General features: G+C 44.9%; 1 protein-coding gene across 1 annotated transcript in view; it reads right to left on the reverse strand.

The window, feature by feature from the left end:
* LOC122935448 (pecanex-like protein 2) overlaps positions 1–24,308 on the reverse strand; it is a 644,117-nt gene that overhangs the window by 332,996 nt on the left and 286,813 nt on the right. Inside the window, exon 10 of the mRNA XM_044291215.1 lies at positions 22,829–23,062. Coding sequence (XP_044147150.1) covers positions 22,829–23,062 — 234 coding nt within the window. The remainder of the gene's footprint in view (positions 1–22,828; positions 23,063–24,308) is intronic.

Raw genomic sequence — 24,308 nt, forward strand, 5'->3', positions numbered from 1 at the left:
CCTGCTGAGCTGATGTATCTTGTCTACCTTGTGTAATACTTACTTGGAGAACAAAACTGCACTACAGTACATTCTCCATTATGTTCTACCGAACATCTAAACCCATCATGTGTGATACCTTTTCAGATAACCACACAGCACTACACTCATCAACATTTGCTGCCTAGCTGATGTATCCAAACCCATCATATGCAATTGAGTTGATATCTAAGCCAATTATGTATAATTTCATTATAATCTTCAGGGTGTTGCGGAATTGTTTATACATGCTGCAATTAAACTCTACTCTATCGAGATATGTCTATTGCTCTTTTTGGTATACGTGCAGCACCAGGATGGTGTTCTGTCAGTTTCTTTCCCCTTTTTAATGGCATATATTTTTTTTATCATGTTATAATAAAAATGTATACATTTTTATATTGGTACTGTGTGAGCTTCATTTTTTTTTAGTTGCTGTCTATTCACTTCCAGTAAATGCGCTAATGTACAACAAAAGTCAAACCCCATAGACCAGTGTCGTGCTGTTTCTGCTATCATTGGATTTAACAGTATTTTGTGTTCCTACTGCTACAGATAAAGGGCATGTGTATATGCAATAAATTGTAATATGATAATTAGTGTCTTTCTGATAAATAGTTAATGATTCCCTTGTTGATGAGCATATGTTCCACACTTGTTGCCATAGACAGGCTTGACCTACAGTACAGTACAGTAGCTCTTCAATAAAAATCCTCATGCTTTTTAGGGGTTACAGAGAGCTCGAGCTTGAAGTGGCTGTTGTTTTTTATTTCATACTGTATGTTTAATTTCATCAGAAATAATATCATAAATAATACCAAGAACCACAATGACCACAGATATTAAATACAAAATACTACAGTATTTCCTGGTTTCGGCTGGCAGCCTTTTAGGGGTTACAAATAGTTTGGGCTTACGGTGGCTCTGTTGGTTTTGGAAGGTTAATCCCGGGCCACTGGTGGGATTCTAGTACTCTTTACTACTGTAGTTTTTTTTCTATTCTACCCTAGTATTTAAATAAAAAGTAATATTTGGGATTCATTCTGGACATGTCACTGACCTCCCGGTCTCTTCACACACACACACACAGAACACCGGAGACCCTACGCCAGCCAAGCCAAACCAGGTCCGAGAGCTACAGCACAATGACCACAGATATTAAATACATAAATACATTGTCATTGTGTCCGTAGCTCTCAGACCCGGTTTTACTTGGCAGACGTCGGGTCTCCGGTGTTTTGTGTGTGTTTTACTAAATGTGTTGCATTACAACAGGGAGGGGTGGTATAGCGTGACTAAGTTTTAGACAGTGGAGTGGCAGTGAGGATCAGATTATAGTTAGGACGAGGGACAGCAAGTGTGTCAGGAGCGTTGGAGACTGAGGGATTAGGCTACTGCACAGACCTCTATCAATAGCAATAGAGGCAGGACCATAGCGAGAGTGCAGCTGAGGACCATACCAAATTGTAGCGAGTAGTAAGACGCGGCAACATAGTTGCAGCACGTTGATCCCTGGCAGGGAATAGAGACTGGAGGCCCTGACAGTTGTGCACGCATGTAGCAGGTGGCGTGACTCTGTTCAGAGACCGCCACAAAATATCAACTGAGTGTCTGTGTACCTCCCTCAGGACAGACAGGTGAATCAGACCCGTTTTGCCTATTGGGATCTTTTCTGAATGGTCGTGACAGACGGGTGGATGAGACCCGTACTGCTCACCCGGATCCATGTGAAATATATGTGAAACATCAACACGACTCCTACTGACACACCTACCCCTATGATGTCCGTGGCAACCGATAAATAAATATAGTGACCGTGGTAGTTACCACAAGAGGAACCAGCTCACTTGTCACCATATACTGATATTTTTATACATTCTTTCTTCTATTTTGTGTGAAGTGTAAACCTTCTTTTAATATATACCAATAAAAATATTAATTTTACCATTAGTTAGAGACCCCCAAAGGGATTCTAGGTCTTTTTGACCATTGCAGTAGGAACATATATTGCATTACAACTAACGCAATAAACCCCCACATTCTCCATCTATTGTTCTCCAATGAAAAGATATAACAAAGGGCGTACTGCATACTTTCTTTAGCTTGTAACCTAGCCCATACAGTACAGGATTCAATTTAAACTTCTTACTCTCACCCACAGTGCTGCATCCCCCTACAACTCTTCTGTCATTTCTGTCTACCATCCTACCTGTGCTCTCCATTTAGATTGCATTGAGGTCGAAGGCTACTTGGTCTCTGTTTAAGTTCTGAGACCACATGGGCAGGTGAGTTCTAGACACCTGTTCACATGGTGCAGTACTGCGTGGTTGCTACTGTGGCTTTGATGATGTGCCTGTGGGCAGGTGGGGCTCAGTGTCAAGGGGCCACAGTCTGACAGCAGTGGTGTTGTTGGGCTGCTGGGTCTTGCCACTTGTGAGTGCTGTGTTTTGTAGCTGTGGTTGCCATATGGTGCTGTGCCAGTTAGAGTAGGTCACCCTTGAAAGAGGCAACCTTGGCGTGGGGAGTGGGCTTATGCACTTTGATCAAAATGTATACAAATGGTATTTTGTACATTAAGTGGACTATGGCATTGTATCCTAGTAATTATGCTAAAAAGCAATGCAAATTAAGATGAGAAGTAACAGATCAGTGCAGAGCTTGTGGATGTGTGAGCCATGATTTTTTTGTTTTTAGAATTATAACATATGTTACATTTGTTATATGAATTGGCATGGCTACAGCAATATCAAATGGGCACATTATTGTTTTACTCTTTCTGTATGAGCACTTTGAAATGTTGTTTTTGTGTTAGAGCATTCCAGGAGTCATAGTTATTTTCTTTTTCATTTTCAGTGTAGCCCTACATAAGATGTAATTTTCATTAGTACCATTTTGTGATACATGGGTTTGTTAATTAACTTTTATTTATTAATTCCATTTTTACAGGAGGCATTTCCACCATTGTTTTGTGTGGTTTTTAAAGCAATCACCATGTATTGTAACACAATACTGAAATCCTGGGATGGCAATGGATTACAGAAATGGCCTCCTTCCTGTCAAACCACTCAAATGGTTCAATCCCTAATGACTGAAGAATCTAAGGGACAAAACTGTTGGTATCGAAATGATCGCAGATCCATGCCATTGCGGCAGAATACCAATTGCTATTTCAAAATGCTATTTACAGAACATATTAAATATACAAATGGTGCCAATGCCTTAGTGCCATCATAAAGACTTCCAGGAAACCTGATAACTGGTAGTCTAATACATCATTTTTTCAATGGTCTCTATGACAATACTGCTCAGAACTACCAAGGAATAGAATTAGGGAGGGACAGTTGACCATTGAGGACAATGACTTATTGCAGTGGTCAATTTGTGTACCGCAGGGGTGTCGCTAGGGATATAGATCCTGAGCCCCGGATTACAAGCATATTGCCACAAATCTCTAGCAGGCACCTTCACTCCTTGAAAGTAGGGCTGCTGGGTGCTCCAAATAAGTAACCAGGCCACATTAAACCTGTAAGATGCAGCATCCTTGTGTGCCCAGCTGAAGTATAGTGAAACTACCCAGCAGCCCGATGCTTGTCGCTCAGTGTTACAGTGTGTACTTAGCACCATCCCACAGTCTGGCCTTGCAGCCAAGGAGATTCCAGAGCTGCTGCTGCTACTGCTTCTGTCTCGTTCACCAGTGCTGCATAGTGCACTGTGCCAAATTTTATAATACTAAGCCACACCTCTAAGGCCTCTTTCACACAGGCATCCCATATTTGCTCCAGATGCGTCACGTGTACATTGACTGCGATTGCGTTCCGATGTTCAGTTTTTTCTGCATAAGTAATGCGTTTTGCACGCGCGTGAAAAAAAACTGAATGTGGTACCCAGACCCGAACCCGGACTTCTTCACTGAAGTTCGGGTTTGGGTTAGGTGTTCTATTAATTTTATTATTTTCCCGTATAACATGGTTAGAAAGGGAAAAAAATAGCATTCCTAATACAGAATGCTTATTAAAATGTGGATTGGAAAAGGGAAAAAAATAGCATTCCTAATACAGAATGCTTATTAAAATGTGGATTGAAAAAATAATAAAAAATAAAAAAATGAACTCATTTATTTTATTTTTTTAATCTCTCAATCCACATTTTAGTAAGCATTCTGTATTAAAAATGCTATTATTTTCCCTTATGGCCATGTTATAAGAGAAATTAATACAGTGAATACACTTTAATAGGGTCCAGGGGGTGGCTTTCATCCCTATCATCATCTAGCAACCATGGGTGAAAATCGCACTGCATCCGCATTTGCTTGCGGATGCTTGCGATTTTCACGCAGACCCATTCATTTCTATGGGGCCTGCGTTGCGTGAAAAACACAGAATATAGAACATGCAGCAATTTTCATGCAACACACAAGTCATGCGTGAAAATCACCACTCATCTGCACAGCCCCTTTGAAGTGAATGGGTCCGGATTCAGTGCGGGTGCAATGCGTTCACCTCACGCATTGCACCCGCACAGAATTCTCGCCCACACTGGGTGAATTCTCGCCTACACTGCACACTGGGTGAATGTTGTGGAGGCCGGGAGCGAGTCATACACTGGGATGGCACAGGCGCTGCCGACGCCAAGGATTGTGGGCCCTACGTTGATCAGGGTTTCCGCCAGCACCTATGTTAGTGGCTCCAATCCCCACTTTTACTCCTCTGCCTCCTCCCCCACTTATTCTCTTGCAGCACAAGTCAGCCATCAGTCGGTAGCTGGAAGCAGTGTAGCACTGCAATGGGGAAGTGTTAACAGGCCGTGCTTAAGCTGATCTGCTTAGGTGACAAACGGCACACCGCCGCAAAGCTGTGGCAGGGGATAAGAGACCAGACTGAGCTGTGGCTCTGGCCACTCAACTTAGAACCAGGTATGGTTGTGACTGATAATGGCCGTAACTTGGTGGTGGCTTTGGAGCTTGGCAAGCTCACACACATTCCATGCCTAGACCACGTCTTCAACTTAGTGTCTCAGCGGATTCTCAGAACCTACCCCAATTTGCCTGAGATACTGGTGAAGGTGCACCGCGTGTGTGCACATTTCCGCAAGTCATCGACAGCTTCAGCCGGTCTGTCAACGCTGCAGCAGCGCTTGAAATTTACAGCTGTTATGCGACATGAGCATGTGCTGGAACTCGACGTTCCACATGTTGGCCAGGCTTTGTGAGCAGCAGAGGGCAGTAGTAGAATACCAGCTGCAACATGGTCATCACCTTTCCAGCCAGCTTCTGCTATTCATAAGTGAGGAGTGGGCATGGATGTCTGACCTCTGTGAGGTTTTAAGAAACTTTGAAGAATCAACACAGATGCTGAGTGTCGATAACACTATTATCAGCGTAACATCCCACTTCTGTGTCTACTGAAATGCTCGCTGCTCACAATTAAGGATTACATTTTGCATGTGGAAGAGGTGGAAATGGGGGAAAACATTACATAGGGTGATAGTCAGACTACCCTCACTTCGTCTTGTCAGTGCAAATTGGACGATGAAGAGGAGCAGGATCCTCCGCTACAGAGAAAAGTACCAATGGAAGTTTAATTCCATCTGTTCAGCGTGGGTGGGTAGAAGAGGAGAAAGAGGATGAGGAGATTGAGAGTGATGATAACAGCAGTCTTGCCTGTTGGTACTCTGGCACACATGGCTGACTTCATGTAAGGCTGCATTTCCTGCGACCTGCGAGTTTTACGTATTTTAGACAACACGGATTACTCGTTGTTCACCCTTCTCGACCCCCGCTACAAAGAGAACTTCTCATCTCTCATTCCTCTGGAGAGGACGAGCAAAATGGTGCAATACCAGAAGATCCTTGTTGAAAAATTGCTCCAAAAATTTCCATCTGACAATGCTGGCGGCAGAGTCCATAGTTCCATGGCCAACCAAGGAGGTGAGACAAGGGGAACACATAGCAGTTCCAACAGAAGCAGGGCTACACTCTCCATATGTTCGCATGTTCGGCGCACACTCAAAGTTCGCCGCAAAACAACCGCCGGGCGAACCGCAAGGCCATCTCTAGCCAACACTCGTTTTTGGTTTTAAGTTCTTAATTTAATTTTTTTTTAATTAGGGTACACTCCAAAAGAGTTTTAAATATCCAAAATACAACAATGAGCAATTGTGCTGTAGTATAACAATGGCTGGTTAAGGTATACATGTCTATTCTGCCCAAGGTACGGACAAGTCCTGTGGGATCCATGCCTGGTTCATTTTAATGAACGTGAGCTTGTCCACATTGGCTGTGGACAGGCGGTTGCGCTTGTCTGTGATAATGCCCCCGCCGTGCTAAACAGACGTTCAGACAATACACAGGCTGCAGGGCAGGCCAGCACCTCCAAGGCATAAAGCACAAGACGTATTGTTATAAAAATGTATCCTTGTGGCCTTGTATACCATGTGGCCAATTTGGAGACCCAGAAGTTGAAGGGGGCAGACCCATCATTCAGTACGTGTAGGCATGTGCACACATACTGCTCCACCATGTTGCTGAAATGCTGACTCCTGCTAAGACGTTCCATATCAGTTGGTGGTGCTGGTTATTGTCGCATGCTGACAAAGCTTTTTGGCCATGCTAACCCTTCCTTCTGAGGTGCTGGTGGTGCCCCAACTGCATTGGCGACCTCTGCCTTCGCCTTGGGCTTCCACTGTGCTCCCACTGTCAGGTGGGAATGCCACCAGCAGTGCGTCTACCAGCATGCGCTAGTACTTGAGCATCTTACAATCACGCTCCAGTGAGGGAATTAAGGACGGTACGTTGTCCTTGTAATGGGGATCCAGCAGCCTGGCCACCCAGTAATCAGCACAAGTTACAATGTAGGCAACTCGGAGGTCGTTGCAGAGACACTGCAGCATGTAATCGCTCATGGGTGCCAGGCTGCCCAGAGGCAACAAAAAGCTGTCCTCTGTGGGAGGTGTATTGTCTGTGTCCTCTGTATCCCCTCCCCCAGCCACGCACCAGTGGTGGCCATGAGCTGGTGCCACCCTGCGGTGAACACGGTTCCTCCTCCTCATCCTCCACCTCGTCATCCTCCAGGACTGTGCCCTGGCGTGTACCTGGCGTTTGTGGGTGCAGGAACCCATCCTCTGAGCCACTTGTGAATCACCGGCCCGGAAACCCTATGAAATTATCCCTCTTCCTTCTCCTCCTCCTGTGCCACATTCTCTTCCATCATCGCCAGCAGTGTTTTTTCAAGGAGGCATAGAAGTGGGAGAGTAATGCTAAGAATGGCGTTATCGGCACTGGCCATGTTGGTGGAGTACTCGAAACAGCGCAACAAGCAACACAACTCTAAAATACTGTGTAACGGATCACCTGGCACCCCGACTGAGTACCTCCGTTGACTGATGCTCCTAGCGTTTTCCTGAGGTTTCCAAGCACTCCACAATCACCGAACCGAAGAAGCATATAAATCCTCTCAAGCATATGAATGCTGTAGACAGTTGAATAGGAAACCATACTAATAGGTTTATTCTCCTAGCAGTCAAACTGGAACAGCATACCATAAATCCTCCCCCAAGAATGAGACGACACTTCACTTTGTGGGTTAAAACAGGAACTGACTTTATTTAGACATAGCACACCTACTTTAAACCCCCTCAACAGCCTCATTTACATACAATAGGGCACATGGAGGACTATGGTACAAGGAAGGGTGGGGCCAGACAATAGCAAGGGCTGATGGGAGATTGAGGAGGGACAGAGCAGTTGGTTTAAACTGGTCTCCCAGTGTCCCTGAGACAACACCTTGCTGGGGAAACAATGGGACAGGAAAAAGGGGGATGAGAAGAGGCACAGAACAGCAATGCCTCTAACATAGTAAACATTACAGTAAGAGCAAGATATATACAGTTTACAATACATCGCAATACAATTACCTAATATACCAGAGTCCACAGAAAATCTACTACTAAACGAGATAGACGAGGCGGCAAATCATAATGAGGTGGTTATTATGGGGGACTTCAACTACCCAGATATAGACTGGGAAACTGAAACTTGTGTATCTCATAAAGGAAACAGGTTCTTGGCAATAACCAAAGACAATTACCTCTCCCAACTGGTTCAGGACCCGACTAGAGGGATGGCCATACTGGACTTAGTATTAACCAATAGGCCTGACAGAACAACAGACGTGCAGGTCGGGGGACACCTGGGAAATAGTGACCACAAAGTAATAACCTTCCAATTATCATTCAAGAGAGCGTTTGTACAGGGAGGAATAAAAATACCAAACTTCAAAAAAGCTAAATTTAGCCAACTAAGAGAGGCCATAGGCCTAACTAACTGGGATAAAGTCCTCACAAATAAAAATACAGCCACAAAATGGGATATCTTTAAAAGCATCCTAAAATCTCATTGTGAGAGGTACATACCGTATGGGAATAAAAGGTTAAGGAACAAAAAGAAACCAATGTGGATAAACAGAACTGTAAAGAAAGCAATAAATGACAAAAAGAAAGCATATAAAACACTAAAACAGGAAGGTAGCACGGAAGCATTGAAAAACTATAAGGAAAAAAATAGAACATGTAAAAAACAAATAAAAGCGGCCAAACTAGAGACTGAGAGATTAATTGCCAAAGAGAGTAAAACTAACCCTAAAATGTTCTTCAATTATATAAATGTTAAAAAGTATAAATCTGAAGGTGTCGGCCCGTTAAAGAGTAATGAGAGGGGAGTCGCAGAGAGCGACGAGGAGAAAGCAAAGCTGTTAAATATTTTTTTCTCCAATGTATTCACTGAGGAAAATAAACTGTCAGATGACATGCCGAATGTTGAAATAAATTCCCCATTAAAAGTGTCCTGTCTGACCCAGGAAGAAGTACATCAGCGACTTAAAAAGATTAAAATAGACAAATCGCCAGGACCGGATGGCATACACCCTCGTATCCTTAGGGAATTAAGTAATGTCATAGCCAGACCCTTATTTCTGATATTTGCAGATTCTATACTGACAGGGAATGTCCCACAGGATTGGCGCATGGCAAATGTGGTGCCAATATTCAAAAAGGGTCCAAAAACAGAGCCTGGAAACTATAGGCCGGTAAGTTTAACATCTGTTGTGGGTAAACTGTTTGAAGGTTTTCTGAGAGATGCTATGTTAGAGCATCTTAACGAAAATAAGCAAATAACGCCATATCAGCATGGCTTCGTGAGGGATCGATCATGTCAAACAAATTTAATCAGTTTCTATGAGGAGGTAAGTTCTAGACTTGACAGCGGCGAATCAATGGATGTCGTGTATCTTGACTTCTCCAAAGCATTTGACACTGTACCACATAAAAGGTTAGTATATAAAATGAGAATGCTCGGACTGGGAGAAAACGTCTGTAAGTGGGTAAGTAACTGGCTGAGGGATAGAAAACAGAGGGTGGTTATTAATGGTAAATACTGAGATTGGGTCACTGTCACTAGTGGAGTACCTCAGGGGTCAGTATTGGGCCCTATTATCTTCAATATATTTATTAATGATCTTGTAGAAGGCTTGCATAGTAAAATATCAATTTTTGCAGATGACACTAAACTGTGTAAAGTAATTAACACTGAAGAGGACAGTATACTACTACAGAGTGATCTGGATAGATTGGAGGCTTGGGCAGATAAGTGGCAGATGAGGTTTAACACTGACAAATGTAAAGTTATGCACATGGGAAGGAATAATGCAAGTCACCCGTACTTATTAAATGGTAAAACACTCGGTAACACTGACATGGAAAAAGATCTAGGAATTTTAATAAACAGCAAACTAAGCTGCAAAAAACAGTGTCAGGCAGCTGCTGCCAAGGCAAATAAGATAATGGGTTGCATCAAAAGGGGCATAGATGCCCGTGATGAGAACATAGTCCTACCACTTTACAAATCATTAGTCAGACCACACATGGAGTACTGTGTACAGTTCTGGGCTCCAGTGAACAAAGCAGACATAGCAGAGCTGGAGAGGGTCCAGAGGAGGGCAACTAAAGTAATAACTGGAATGGGGCAACTACAGTACCCTGAAAGATTATCAAAATTAGGGTTATTCACTTTAGAAAAAAGACGACTGAGAGGAGATCTAATTAATATGTATAAATATATCAGGGGTCAGTACAGAGATCTATCCCGTCATCTATTTATTCCCAGGACGGTGACTGTGACGAGGGGACATCCTATGCATCTGGAGCAAAGAAGGTTTGTACACAAACATAGAAGAGGATTCTTTACGGTAAGAGCAGTGAGACTATGGAACTCTCTGCCTGAGGAGGTGGTGATGGTGAGTACAATAAAGGAATTCAAGAGGGGCCTGGATGTATTTCTGGAGCGTAATAATATTACAGGCTATAGCTACTAGAGAGATATCGTTGATCCAGGGATTTATTCTGATTGCCTGATTGGAGTCGGGAAGGAATTTTTATTCCCCTAAAGTGAGGAAAATTGGCTTCTACCTCACAGGGTTTTTTTGCCTTTCTCTGGATCAACTTGCAGGATGACAGGTCGAACTGGATGGACAAATGTCTTTTTTCGGCCTTATGTACTATGTTACTATGTTACTATGTTTAATTTAACCGAACCCATAGTAACATACATAATATTTAAGACAGCCTGAATGCAATCTGCTACACAGTCTTAAAGGGCATTGTTCCTAAAAGTCATAATATGTCCACGGATGGTCCTTAAAGGGCCAGTAGCAGCAATATAAAATACCACATGCCCAAATTGCATTCAAACGTACAAATTTACCAGGGGCCATAGTCAGCAGGTAGGAGGCGGGAAGCCAGGCCTCTCCAATGCCCAGTGGTGAGGCGGGTTCCGCCACATTTCTCCCCTTTCCCATTGAGACTATCCAGACTCCAGACCTCCTGTCGGTCTGGGGCTCTGATAGTCAGCCGGCTTTTCTCAAAGGGTGTAGTTGTCCCTATGGCCCCCTGCCACTTGTGCCCAGTTGTAGATCCATGGCTTGGGGGGAAGGTAACCAGGGTGCCCTCTCCCCTGGTGGAACAAAGCTGTTGCTGGGGGGAAGGGGTAACAGGCTCCTCTCTCTGCGACACCCTCTCTTGTTTTAGGGGAAAACAGACTGCCTCTCCTTCCAATACATTGTCCTGTTGTTGTGGACCAGGACAGACTGTCCATATCTCCAGTGGTGCAGGTACAGAGACTACGGTCCCATCTGCACTGTTGTGGGGCTTACTGTCTCCCCTTGGTGTGCTAGGCTGCCGCTGGGGAGAGGGGGTAACAAACTCCTCTCCCTTACACACTTTCAGCCACTGGGGAGAGGGGGTAACAGGCTCCTCTCCCTGAACCGTAGACTGCCAGTGGGGAGAGGAGGTAACAGGCTCCTCTCCCTGTGACACCCTCTATTGTTGTAGGGGAAAAGCGACTGTCCCCCCTTCCAATACTTTGTCTTGCTGTTGGGGACCAGGACAGACTGTCCCTATCCCCAGTGGTGTAGGTGCAGAGACTACGGTCCCATCTGCACTGTTGTGGGGCTTACTGTCTCCCCTTGGTGGGCTAGGCTGCCGCTGGGGAGGGGGAACGAGACTCTCCCCTCCCGGTGGAATATTCTGCCGCTGGGGATCTGGGCCAACTGCCCAGCATCCCTGTAGGGCCAGTAGAGAGACCGCAGTCCCATCTCCACCTGCCATCTGTGGGTCTTCCCAGGACCAGTCGATAAGGTCCCTCATTTCTGGAGCTGGTTGGGGAGTAGGAGGTACCGAATGCAAGTCTCCTGATGACGGGCTTAGTTGTTGGGGAGGGGGAGCGAAACTCACCGCTCCCAATGGTGTACAGTCCATAAGCCCCATCAGGTTAGAGACAGGCGGTATCACTTGATTATATAAGTCTGCATAATTCTGTTCGATCTCCCACTGCTCTGGTGGTACTTGCAGGGTATAGGGTGACTGACTGGAGCTGAAAAGGTGCTTGTAATCCTGCTCCAGTTCCCATTCCTGGACAGCTAGTTCAATCAGGTCTGGTCTTAGGTCTTCGGCCATAGGGAGATCCAGCACGGCCTCTCTGTAGTCAAATATGTCCCAAAGCCGTGACTCTGCCGCACTCCCAAATTCCGGTTCTGCAAAGGTCCCCCATAATAAGCCAGGGCCATTATAATCCTTGTCCTCGGGTTTGTCAAATTTGGCCATTCCGGGAACCCGCTGAACCGCATACCAACGTAGCGCTTGGTATGCATCATCGAGACCCACCTCGCCAAAGCTGGACACCTTCTAGGGTTTCTTCCCACATCTCTTGTCGGGCGCTCTCTCTGCAGTCCAACCTGGTTGCCTCTCCTATTGGCTTGACCAGTGGTGCCAAAAGGTTCCTTAACCTCCGGTTAAATTCATTTCCTACCTCGAACGTTGTCCAGGGACTCGCTGGTTCTATGCCGCTCCATAATAATTCCTGTGTCTCCAGGGTGTTGTTCCTCTCACACCAGGACGCCATCCCACTGCTTGCCACCAATATAACGGATCACCTGGCACCCCGACTGAGTACCTCCGTTGATGGATGCTCCTAGCATTTTCCTGAGGTTTCCAAGCACTCTGGCAGACTCCACAATCACCGAACCGAAGAAGCATATAAATCCTCTCAAGCATATGAATGCTGTAGACAGTTGAATAGGAAACCATACGAATAGGTTTACGCTCATGGCAGTCAAACTGGAACAGCATACCATAAATCCTCCCCCAAGAATGAGACAACACTTCACTTTGAGGGTTAAAACAGGAACTGACTTTATTTAGACATAGCACACCTACTTTAAACCCCCCCAACAGCCTCATTTACATACAATAGGGCACATGGAGGACTATGGTACAAGGAAGGGTGGGGCCAGACAATAGCAAGGGCTGATGGGAGATTGAGGAGGGACAGAGCAGTTGGTTTAAACTGGTCTCCCAGTGTCCCTGAGACAACACCTTGCTGGGGAAACAATGGGACAGGAAAAAGGGGGAGGAGAAAAGGCACAGAACAGCAATGCCTTTAACATAGTAAACATTACAGTAAGAGCAAGATATATACAGTTTACAATACATCGCAATACAATTTAACCGAACCCATAATAACATACATAATATTTAAGACAGCCTGAATGCAATCTGCTACACAGTCTTAAAAGGCATTGTTCCTAAAAGTCATAATATGACCACAGATGGTCCTTAAAGGGCCAGTAGCAGCAATATAAAATACCACATGCCCAAATTGCATTCAAACGTACAAATTTACCAGGGGCCATAGTCAGCAGGTAGGAGGCGGGAAGCCAGACCACTCCAATGCCCAGTGGCAAGGCAGGTTCCGCCACAAACTGTATGTGTAATACTAATCTTCTAGCCTTGCCTGCAGACTTAACTTTTAACTTGAAAAATCATCTGCAGCCGCTCATCTCACAAGATTCTTGTATCCTGCAAGTGCAAATTAAACTTTTGCTCATTCTAGTCTTACTCACAGGCTCTCTCTCTCAGCTAGTCAGCTCTAGTCAGTGCGGGCGGGGCTCGCTCACTGACGTCAGACGCCTGCTCCTCCCACTAGGCGGCGCAGCCGTGACATCAGTGAGTGAGCACCTGCCTGGAGCTGAGTAGCTGAGAGAGAGAGCCTGTGAGTAAGACTAGAATGAGCAAAAGTTTAATTTGCACTTGCAGGATACAGATTACTAGGATTACAGTTTAAAATGTTAATAATGTGCAGTTGTACACTCCTGTGAGCAGAGGGGAGGGGGATCTGTGGATGGCGCAATTATGGGGAGGGGATCTGTGGATGGCACGGTTATGGGAGGGGGATCCGTGGATGGCACAGTTATGAGGAGGGGGATCTGTGGATAGCACAGTTATAGGGAGGGGAATCTGAGGATGGCAAAGTTATGGGGAGGGGGATCTGTGGATGGCACAGTTATGGGGAGGGGGTTCTGTGGATGGCACAGTTATGGGGAGGGGGTTCTGTGGATGGCACTGTTATGGGGAGGGGATCTGTGGATGGCACTGTTATGGGGAGGGGGATGTGTGGATGGCACTGTTATGGGGAGGGGGATCTGTGGGTGGCACTGTTATGGATGATCTGTGGGGTTGCCCAGACGGCTAGGCCCTTCACTGTAGTTATTAACCCTATTCAGCAGTCCCCCATTCGCTGAAGGGGGGACTGCTGAAAGGGGTTAATAACTACTGTGAAGGGCCCCCCCCCCAGTGGCGATGAGGGCGTGGCTTCATGGGGTCGGGGCGTGGCTTCACATGGGCTCGGACATATCGGGGTCATTTTTAAGGAACCTCTGCGCCACCAAATTCAGCACATGCGCCAGGCAAGCGATGTGCGTTAAACCAGCTAGTCCCAGAGCTGCTACGAGATTTCACCCATTGTCGCACACCACCAGGCCGGGCTTGAGGCTCACTGGCTACAACCACTCATCGGTCTGTTGTTCAAGGCCAGTCCACAGCTCCTGCGCGGTGTGGGGTTTGTCCCCCAAACAGATAAGTTTTAAAACTGCATGCTGTCGTTTACCCCTGGCTGTGCTGAAGTTGGTGGTGAAGGTGTTGCGCTGACCAGATGAGGAGCCAGTAGAGGATGAAGAAGCGGAGTAGGAGGAGGAAGCAACAGAAGGCAAACTGAAGCACCCTGCAATCCTCGGTGGTGGAAGGACATGTGCCAATCTGTTCTCCGCCTCAGGCCCAGCCGCCACTGCATTTACCCAGTGTGCTTTGATGGAGATATAAAGTCCCTGACCATGGTTACTGGTCCACATATCCGTAGTTAAGTGGACCTTGCCACAGATGGCATTGCGCAGTGCACACCTGATTTTGTCCCCAACTTGATTGTGCAGGGAAGTGATGGCACGCCTGGAAAAGTAGTGGTGGCTGGGCACGACGTACTGTGGGACAGCCACCGCCATAAGGTTTTTAAAACTCTCAATCTCCACCAGACGGAATGACAGCATTTCAAAGGACAGTCATTTTGAAATGTGGGCATTCAGGGCCAGAGATCGTGGGTGGGTAGGGGGGTACTTTCTCTTCCGCTCCAGTGTTTTGGAGATGGAGAGCTGAACGCTTCTGTGGGACATTGTGGAGATCCTTGGTGACCCAGATGGTGGTGTTGTTGGCAGATCCTCTGTTTGCGGGGTGGCAGGTGGCACTGTCATTCCAGAGGTGGATGAAGAGGCTGATACTGCAGCAGAAGAGGAAGCAGGAGGAGCCAGAGAACTTTCTTGGTTTTTGAGGTGTCTAATCCACTGCAGCTTGTGCTTTGCACTTAGTTGCCTGGCCATGAAGGTTCGGCTCAGGTTGAGAACGTTTATGCCTCGCTTCAGGCTCTGATTGCACAGTGTGCAAACCACTTGTGTCTTGTCGTTGGCACATTTTCTGAAGAACTGCCATGCCAGGGAACTCCTTGGAGCTGGCTTTGGTGTGCTCAGTCCCTTGCTGCGGTGTGCAGTAGCAGGTGTACTGTCTAGGGGATGGCTGGTCCGCTTTTGCACTCTGCTCCCTATTCTGCTGTGCTGGTGGCTCTGTGCGACCACCACCGAAATACACAGGTCACTTGTATGACCTTGATTCCATGTGGGGTCGAGGACCTCATCGTCCTCCAAATCATCTTCCACCCAGTCTTCACCCCTGCCCTCCTTGTCGGTCTGCACACTTTCGAAAGCCACAGCAGTTAGCACCTGTGTTTCGTCATCCGAGACATGCTGCGGTGGTCTTGCCATGTACTCATCTTGAAAGATAAGTGGTTGGGCATCAGTGCACTCCATCTCTTCCAGTTCTGGGGCATGGCTAGGTGGATGGCTGGGAAAGCCTGCTAGCAGAGTCATCAAAAAGCAAAAGAGACTGCTGCATGACTTGGGGCTCAGACTGCTTGGCTGATTTTCAAGGGGATGAGGTGAAAGACTGATGGACATCGGCTGCAGGTGCCAACTCTGATCTTTCAGCAGGAGACTGAGTGGGAGACAATGTAAAGGAAATCATCAAACCAAACTACTATCACCTGTACTTGTTCTGGCCTCACCATTCGTAGAGCCGCATTAGGCCCAACCAAATGCCACTGAAGGTTCTGTCGCCTACTCGCACCTGAGGAAGTGTTTCACTTGTGCGCGTAGCTGGCACAGATCGACCACGTCCTCTCCCTGCAACAGGAGCTCTACCAGCAGCACCACGACCGGGGCCATGTCCCTTATTTGACGCTCTCCTCAGTTTTTTTTTATAGCAGAATAGAACAGTATATAAAGGGTGTATCTCACAATGACAGATGCAGCAAAGGCTGCAAAATTAAGTTGTTTGCCCTAAATAGGTATTTTTTTTAAATAGCAGAATAGAACAACAGTATCTAAAGGGTGTATCTCACACTGAAAGATGTAGACAAGGCCGCAAATTAAGTATTTTGCCCAAAATGGGTGTTTTTTTTTTAAATAACAGAATATGACAGCAGTATATAACACTTGAATTTCACACTGACAGATGCAGCAAGGGCTGTAAAATTTAGTATTTTGCCAAAACAGGGTGCTTTTTAAAACCCAGAAAATTATTGCTCTATTTCTAGCTTAAATTGCACACTGACAAATGCTGCAAAGGCACCCGATGTAGGATATTGCCAAAAATGGGTGTTTTTTTTTTTAAACCCAGATTATTATTGCAGTATTTCAAGCTTGGATTTGAATCACAAAAGCACATATGCTGTGCTGGTGCACTGAGATTGCATAAAGTGGCCGCCGAGTTATTTTTCTGTGTCACTGGGCTAAGGGCAGGATAAAAAGATTGTGCACTGCACCCGCAAAACTAAATTTAGGTAGATCGCTGAGTTAACAAGCACTTCTGATTAAAAATTCTTTCCTATTCTTTCCCTCACAGCAGCAGCATCCTCTCCCTATGCTAGTAACACCAGAGTAATGTGCAGCGCTACGTGACTCCAGCTAATATAGAGGCTGGGTCACATGCTGCACTGGCCAATCACAGCCAAGCCATTAGTAGGAATGGCTGTGATGGCTTCTAAGGGCACAGAGTTAAACGCTTGTTGATTAGCTGCTCTGCAGCCTTTCAAAAAGCACCATAAAATAGCCGAACACCAAACCCAAACTTTTACTGAAATGTTCTGTTTCGGGTCCGCGATCTAAAAATCCTAAAGTTTGGTACGAACCCCAACTTTACATTTCGGGTTCGCTCAACCCTAACCATGACTTCTCTACTCCACCAGAGGAAAGCAGCTGCACATAAAGGCACTTTAAATGTGGCTTTTATGGTGTATATTGAATACACTGTATTCCCATGTACCCCTTCTACCACAAACAAGGATATATGGTTGAATCTTCCTTTTCTCATCCTCCTCCTCCTCTTCCCTCATATCAACATACTTATTCGTCCCATATAATGCCCTTGTATATATGCCCTTCGCATGTAATGTTTTACAGGGTCAGCCCACCAGCGGGCCTGCACCTAAAATGTTTTATTGGGTCAGCTCACCTGCAGGCCCATGCATATAATGTTTTACAGGGTCAGCTCACCTACAGGCCGTCGCATATAATTTTTTAGAGGGTCAGCTCACCAGCAGGCCCTCACCTACAATGTTTTACAGGGTCAGCTCAGCTGCAGGCCCTCGCATATATTTGTTTATAGGGTCAGCTCACCAGCAGGCCCTCACCTACAATGTTTTACAGAGTCAGCTCAGCTGCAGGCCCTCGGATATAATTTTTTAGAGGGTCAGCTCACCAGCAGGCCCTCACCTACAATCTTTTAAAGGGTCAGCTCATCTACAGGCAATCACCTACAATCTTTTACAGGGTCAGCTCACCTGCAGGCCTTCACCTTATTGTACCTAATAGGTAATTTGCACGCATGATGCCTTGCTTGGAAGTGGTAGCTGTAGCTGTTTCTCAGGCTCCCCCTCCAGAATCAAACCCTGATTTCCCGTTATCCATGGTCACCGTGGTCCGTGCTGAAAATAACTTTGAAAGTTGATAGGGCAGACATCTGAATGGATCGTCGCCATCACGGGGATGTGCGATCAGGCCCAGTTTATCTAGAGTCACCAAAGCGGCACCAGGCCCTCGCCCATAATGTTTTTCAGGATCACCAGCAGGCCATCAATCATAATTTTTTCAAGATTGTGTATAATGCCCTCCTTTATGTGTAACAAAGGATGTATTGTAGTGTCGGTTCCTTGTAATTTTTGGCAGCCCTTTCAATTAGTGCATAGGATTTATTAGTGTAGGAGTCCCACTACCTGAACAATTGTACCACAATGTGAATGAGGCCCTCCTTTATGTGATATACAGGTTGTATTGGAGTGCCTCTTCCTTGCAATTTTTGGCAGGCATTTGCACTTTATATACACAAGTAAATATACAGGAAAGAATGTTTCCTAACAATTTTTTCTCTAAAAATGTATTTTATCTTTGGTTTTGTGCGTATTAGTGTCAGTCTGTAAAAGTGGCGTACTGCTCGGGCAACATTGTTCCCAGCAGCGACCTGGGAGTCCAAGATGCATCGAGACATCCTCCCCTGAACCATTTCAGTGGTGTTTCCATCAATCTCTGACCTTTTCCTATGAACCAGACACCCTCCCCTCTTCAGAGCAGGGGGTGCCTGGTTTAATGCTCGGGTTCTCCTATTGACTTCCATTGTTCTCGGGTGCTCAGTAGCCCCTGAGCACCATGGTGCTCGATCAACACTACTTCCTAGCTGTCTTACATTTAGACCATTTTCCATGCCTAAAATAGGCGTAGAAGATAGTAAATAAGATGAGCCTACTGGTCCATCCCCTTCCCCACCCACACCACACCAAATTTTTTTGACCTGGCGTGAGCAGGGAACAGTCACAGATTGTAGCACAAAGGAACTTTGTGAAGCCTTCTAATATAGGCTTATTTCTGTTTAATAAATGACCTCCATAGTTTCAATAACTTGATTGAAATGGAAACTAAGGGGTGAGGGAGATTTATCATGATTTTTGATTTGAAGTCAGTTTTGCTTGAGTCTGCATTGGTATACTTTATGCCACAATTATCAAATGCTGCATATTGTTGTTTTATAAATTTGGTACATCTTAAAACAGGCATGTCCAAACTGCGGCCCTCCAGCTGTTGCAAAACTACGACTCCCAGCATGCCATAATAGCTGTAAGCTACCCAGGTATACTGGGAGTTGTAGTTTTGCAACATCTGGAGGGCCGCAATTTGGACATGCCTGTCTTAAAACCTTACACTTTTGTCTTGAAATGCTATTCCACACGCCTGCAGATTTTGCTACTTATTGATAAATCTGGAGTAAAACAAAATAACATCGCTAACGATGCCAATTGTCCACCAACTTTAAAAAAATGCTAATATTGCAAATAAGTACAAATTTTGCAGGCCCTTATTTTGTGACTTTTTGAAGCCAGAATTTTGGAGTAAAGGGCTTGATATATTCCTCTCTAAGGGTACAGCCACACAGTGCAGTTGTGAAGTGGTCATAATGCATTTGCAGTTACCGCATACATAATCATGCGTTTGGGGTACTAGTTTTGTCTGCCTCTGTTGTTTGAACTGTGAATTTTCCTGGTTCATTAGCATTCTGATCAACTTCAAATAATAACACCTGGTAAGGCAAATACTGCAAGCAGCTACTCGGCTGTATTTCTCATTAAGTCAGCAGCAGCAAGCAGCAGGGCATGTCTTATGTGCAGTTAATGAGTTGCAGTCATAACTTTGAAAGTGCCATTATCTCCCAGTGATTCTATAGGAAAATGAGATGCTGCACTTCCTAATTGCATCAAGACCGCATCACAACTGCACACTTTGGCGTAACTCTAAGGCCCCATGCAGACGAGCGTTTGTCATGCTGCGAGTCCGCAGCACAGCTCCCGGCCTGCCCTTCCAGCACTGACGGGGTCACATAGCATTATATTGATTTATGATGCTATGTAACCCTTACAGTTCTGGAATGTATTGGATAATAGTGACATATTGCTGCCAGTGTTATCCAATACAGCCCAGAACTGTAAGGGTTAGCATCATAAATCAATATAATGCTATGTGACCCCATCAGTAATGGGAGGTCAGGCTGGGAGCTGAGCTGCAGACTCGCAGCATGACACACGCTCATCTGCAAGGGGCCTAAGTATGAAGCCAGCAACTCTTAAAGTTAAGATGCCATTGGGGAACCAAGTTCTTAATATTTAAGAACTAGTAATTGTGCAGAGTCCCTCTACATGTGTGTGGGCACTGCTTAAAAGCATTTTTCCCTAAGAATTGTATTATGCTCTGCTATGTAATTTTGTACTAACTTATCAGCAAAATCCCTGTTACTGGGCAGAATAGGTGTAATTTATACATCCCACCACTAGATGGGGATAACACTTAGGTTCTATAAATACAGGTCCTTCTCAGAAAATTAGCATATTGTGATGAAGTTCATTATTTTCTGTAATGTACTGATAAACATTAGACTTTCATATATTTTAGATTCATTACACACCAACTGAAGTAGTTCAAGCCTTTTATTGTTTTAATATTGATGATTTTGGCATACAGCTCATGAAAACCCAAATTTCCTATCTCAAAAAATTAGCATATTTCATCCGACCAATAAAAGAAAAGTGTTTTTAATACAAAAAAAGTCAACCTTCAAATAATTATGTTCAGTTATGCACTCAATACTTGGTCGGGAATCCTTTTGCAGAAATGACTGCTTCAATGCGGCGTGGCATGGAGGCAATCAGCCTGTGGCACTGCTGAGGTGTTATGGAGGCCCAGGATGCTTCGATAGCGGCCTTAAGCTCATCCAGAGTGTTGGGTCTTGCGTCTCTCAACTTTCTCTTCCCAATATCCCACAGATTCTTTATGGGGTTCAGGTCAGGAGAGTTGGCAGGCCAATTGAGCACAGTAATACCATGGTCAGTAAACTATTTACCAGTGGTTTTGGCACTGTGAGCAGGTGCCAGGTCGTGCTGAAAAATTCAATCTTCATCTCCATAAAGCTTTTCAGCAGATGGAAGCATGAAGTGCTCCAAAATCTCTTGATAGCTAGCTGCATTGACCCTGCCCTTGATAAAACACAGTGGACCAACACCAGCAGCTGACATGGCACCCCAGACCATCACTGACTGTGGGTACTTGACACTGAACTTCAGGCATTTTGGCATTTCCCTCTCCCCAGTCTTCCTCCAGACTCTGGCACCTTGATTTCCAAATGCCATGCAAAATTTGCTTTCATTCGAAAAAAGTACTTTGGACCACTGAGCAACAGTCCAGTGCTGCTTCTCTGTAGCCCAGGTCAGGCGCTTCTGCCGCTGTTTCTGGTTCAAAAGTGGCTTGACCTGGGGAATGCGGCACCTGTAGCCCATTTCCTGCACACGCCTGTACACGGTGGCCCTGGATGTTTCTACTCCAGACTCAGTCCACTGCTTCCGCAGGTCCCCCAAGGTCTGGAATCGGTCCTTCTCCACAATCTTCCTCAGGGTCCGGTCACCTCTTCTCGTTGTGCAGCGTTTTCTGCCACACTTTTTCCTTCCCACAGACTTCCCACTGGGGTGCCTTGATACAGCACTCTGGGAACAGCCTATTCGTTCAGAAATTTCTTTCTGTGTCTTACCCTCTTGCTTGAGGGTGTCAATGATGGCCTTCTGGACAGCAGTCAGGTCGGCAGTCTTACCCATGATTGCGGTTTTGAGTAATGAACCAGGCTGGGAGTTTTTAAAAGCCTCAGGAATCTTTTGCAGGTGTTTAGAGTTAATTAGTTAATTCAGATGATTAGGTTAATAGCTCGTTTAGAGAACCTTTTCATGATATGCAAATATTTTTAGATAGGAATTTGGGGTTTTCATGAGCTGTATGCCAAAATCATCAATATTAAAACAATAAAAGGCTTGAACTACTTCAGTTAGTGTGTAATGAATCTAAAATATATGAAAGTCTAATGTTTATCAGTACATTACAGAAAATAATGAACTTTATCACAATATGCTAATTTTTTTTGAAGGACCTGTACTTAGGTCAGGCCTAGATAGTGGGTGAAGCTTAGACAGATAGTGAGTTAGAGTTGAGAATGCAGAGTGAAGACTTCACACCACAGATTAGTGAGTGGAGCCAACTTCGCTATGTGGTAGTACCAAGGTGTGAGGCGCAGAAGAGCGTTTTCCTTCTGTGACCGGACTATATACTTGCATCCCTGACCAGTGGGAGACAGTTTGCCTCCCTGGAACAGACCCAAGCACCAGAAAGATTCATTGGTGATAATAGCCATTATTTAGGGCCACAGACACCTTTGCGCATGGTGGAGGACTTTAGGGCTTCTGGCCGCCACACCATAACTCGGGAAAACAGATTAGCTACCTGTCCCAATATTCAGCTTGGAGGGAAAGGACAAGGTATAGGACTGAGCATACCAACTGGAATAAGGTACTCCATATCCACATCTTAAATCCAGCCCAAGAAAGCCTATAAATAGTGGATTCACAGAATAACTCTACTGCTAACCAAAGACTGCATTTTGTTTGATGTACCTAATGCAACTGGAACCAACATCAGTAAAAGTTGTTGTGAGTTGTATCTTACCACTGTCTACCTCATTATTACTACTATTGGTTGTACCACCATTAACGGTACTTGCGTCACGACAAATACCATCAAGGGACTCATCTGCAACAAGCACCCTAAGCCCCCCTAACATCAAGGGCACCTCAACCACCATTAGCTGATGCTTCCCTACCCGGAGGATTTCGTGCTGTCCACCTCAACACTGTGCAGCAACATTTAAATTAATTCTATAGGTTGATACAGATGTTTAAATCCATGATTGTACTGTATAAATACTGTATATAGAATATACTTTTCTTTCATTTTATTTTACTCAGTACCTTAGTTTCCCTTTTAGCACAGTACTGAATCCAGTCCAGATAAACACCACAGAAGCTGGCTCTTGTAATACCCTGCAAGCATGGAACATAGTCTTCATCCACATTGATGTTGAAAATTGCCAGATCATATTCAACATGATTCCACCTTGTGTATGGCTGTAATGCGTTCTGCATTGATTCATCTCTCAGCCAGTAAAATAGCTTTGGTGATTTTACTGTAAAGTATATTATGCTCTGAGAAGACAATTCAAACATTAAAATTAACAAATGTATTATCTAAATTGCATAATTCACAGTTCAATCCTCAAAAACAATACAAAGATATTTATAATTACAGAATTTCAAGCACTTGCTTGTTTTATGTTGAGCATGCACAACCAGTGCTGACTAAGGGTCCAGCTACACAGTGACATGTGTTGCGAGACATTTGACATAATGTATTTCAATAGTGTCACAATGTGACAAGCCACATGTTGTAATGCAACAGTCACAGAAAAATTTGACTTGTATAGATTTCTTGACAAATGTCACATCACAGCCACAGCATGTAGCATGTCCCATAGCGACACCATTGAAATTCATTACATTAAATATCGCTTGACACATGTCATCATGTAGCCGGGCCCTTAAGCTTGGTGGACACCCCTGGGCAGAAATCTGGTGGACCCCCCCCCCCCGCCATAATTTTATTTATTTAGAAAAAAAAACAAAAAACATAACTGTTGTGGCTGTAGGGTCATCTGTGAGCTGCATTTCTGTCTGCTGTGGTTACACTCCTCCAACTCTCATGTATCAAAGCAAGTCAAGAAGAGATGTTTAATGTGCAAAATATTAATGTCTTGTATAATCGCTGCCGCCAGTCAGTTTTCAGCCTAATGAAAATGCTGATGCCGGTCATATAAATGTTTATGAAGTCACTATTTGACGGGATTCTGTAGGAGTAGGGTCAAAGTGGCAGGTCCTTGAGGGGAGTAGGGGCCAGTGGAATAGGTTAGTGTGGCCAGTCCGGTTTCCTGTCCTCCTGTTCAGTGGCTCCACGCTCAGACATCACCATTGCTCTGTCTGAGTGTGAGCTGCAGACACAAACTGACTCTTTGGCCTCTTGCACACCAATGTTTTTTTTTTTTCTCGGTTTACGTTCCATTTTTTGTGTTCCGTATACGGAACCATTCATTTCAATGGATCCGCAAAAAAAACTCAAGGCACTCTGTATGCCTTCCATTTTTGTACAGATGTATCATGGTTAACACTCCCTCTGTTAACTCAAATTTAATTTCATTATCTTGAGACAAAACCATTGAAAAGCAATTGAAGGTGTTTGCTTAGATTAGATAACCAAACTCAGAAATCTCAGAAAAAAGGAGTGCTAACCATGTTGTAGCTGTATTTCAGTTTTTCCGTTATTGTCCACATAACGGACAAGGATAGTACTGTTCTATTAGGGGCCAGCTGTTCCGTTCCGCAAAAAACTGAATGCACA

This window comes from Bufo gargarizans, chromosome 4 (genome assembly GCF_014858855.1).
Source record: "Bufo gargarizans isolate SCDJY-AF-19 chromosome 4, ASM1485885v1, whole genome shotgun sequence".
NCBI lineage: Eukaryota > Metazoa > Chordata > Amphibia > Anura > Bufonidae > Bufo > Bufo gargarizans.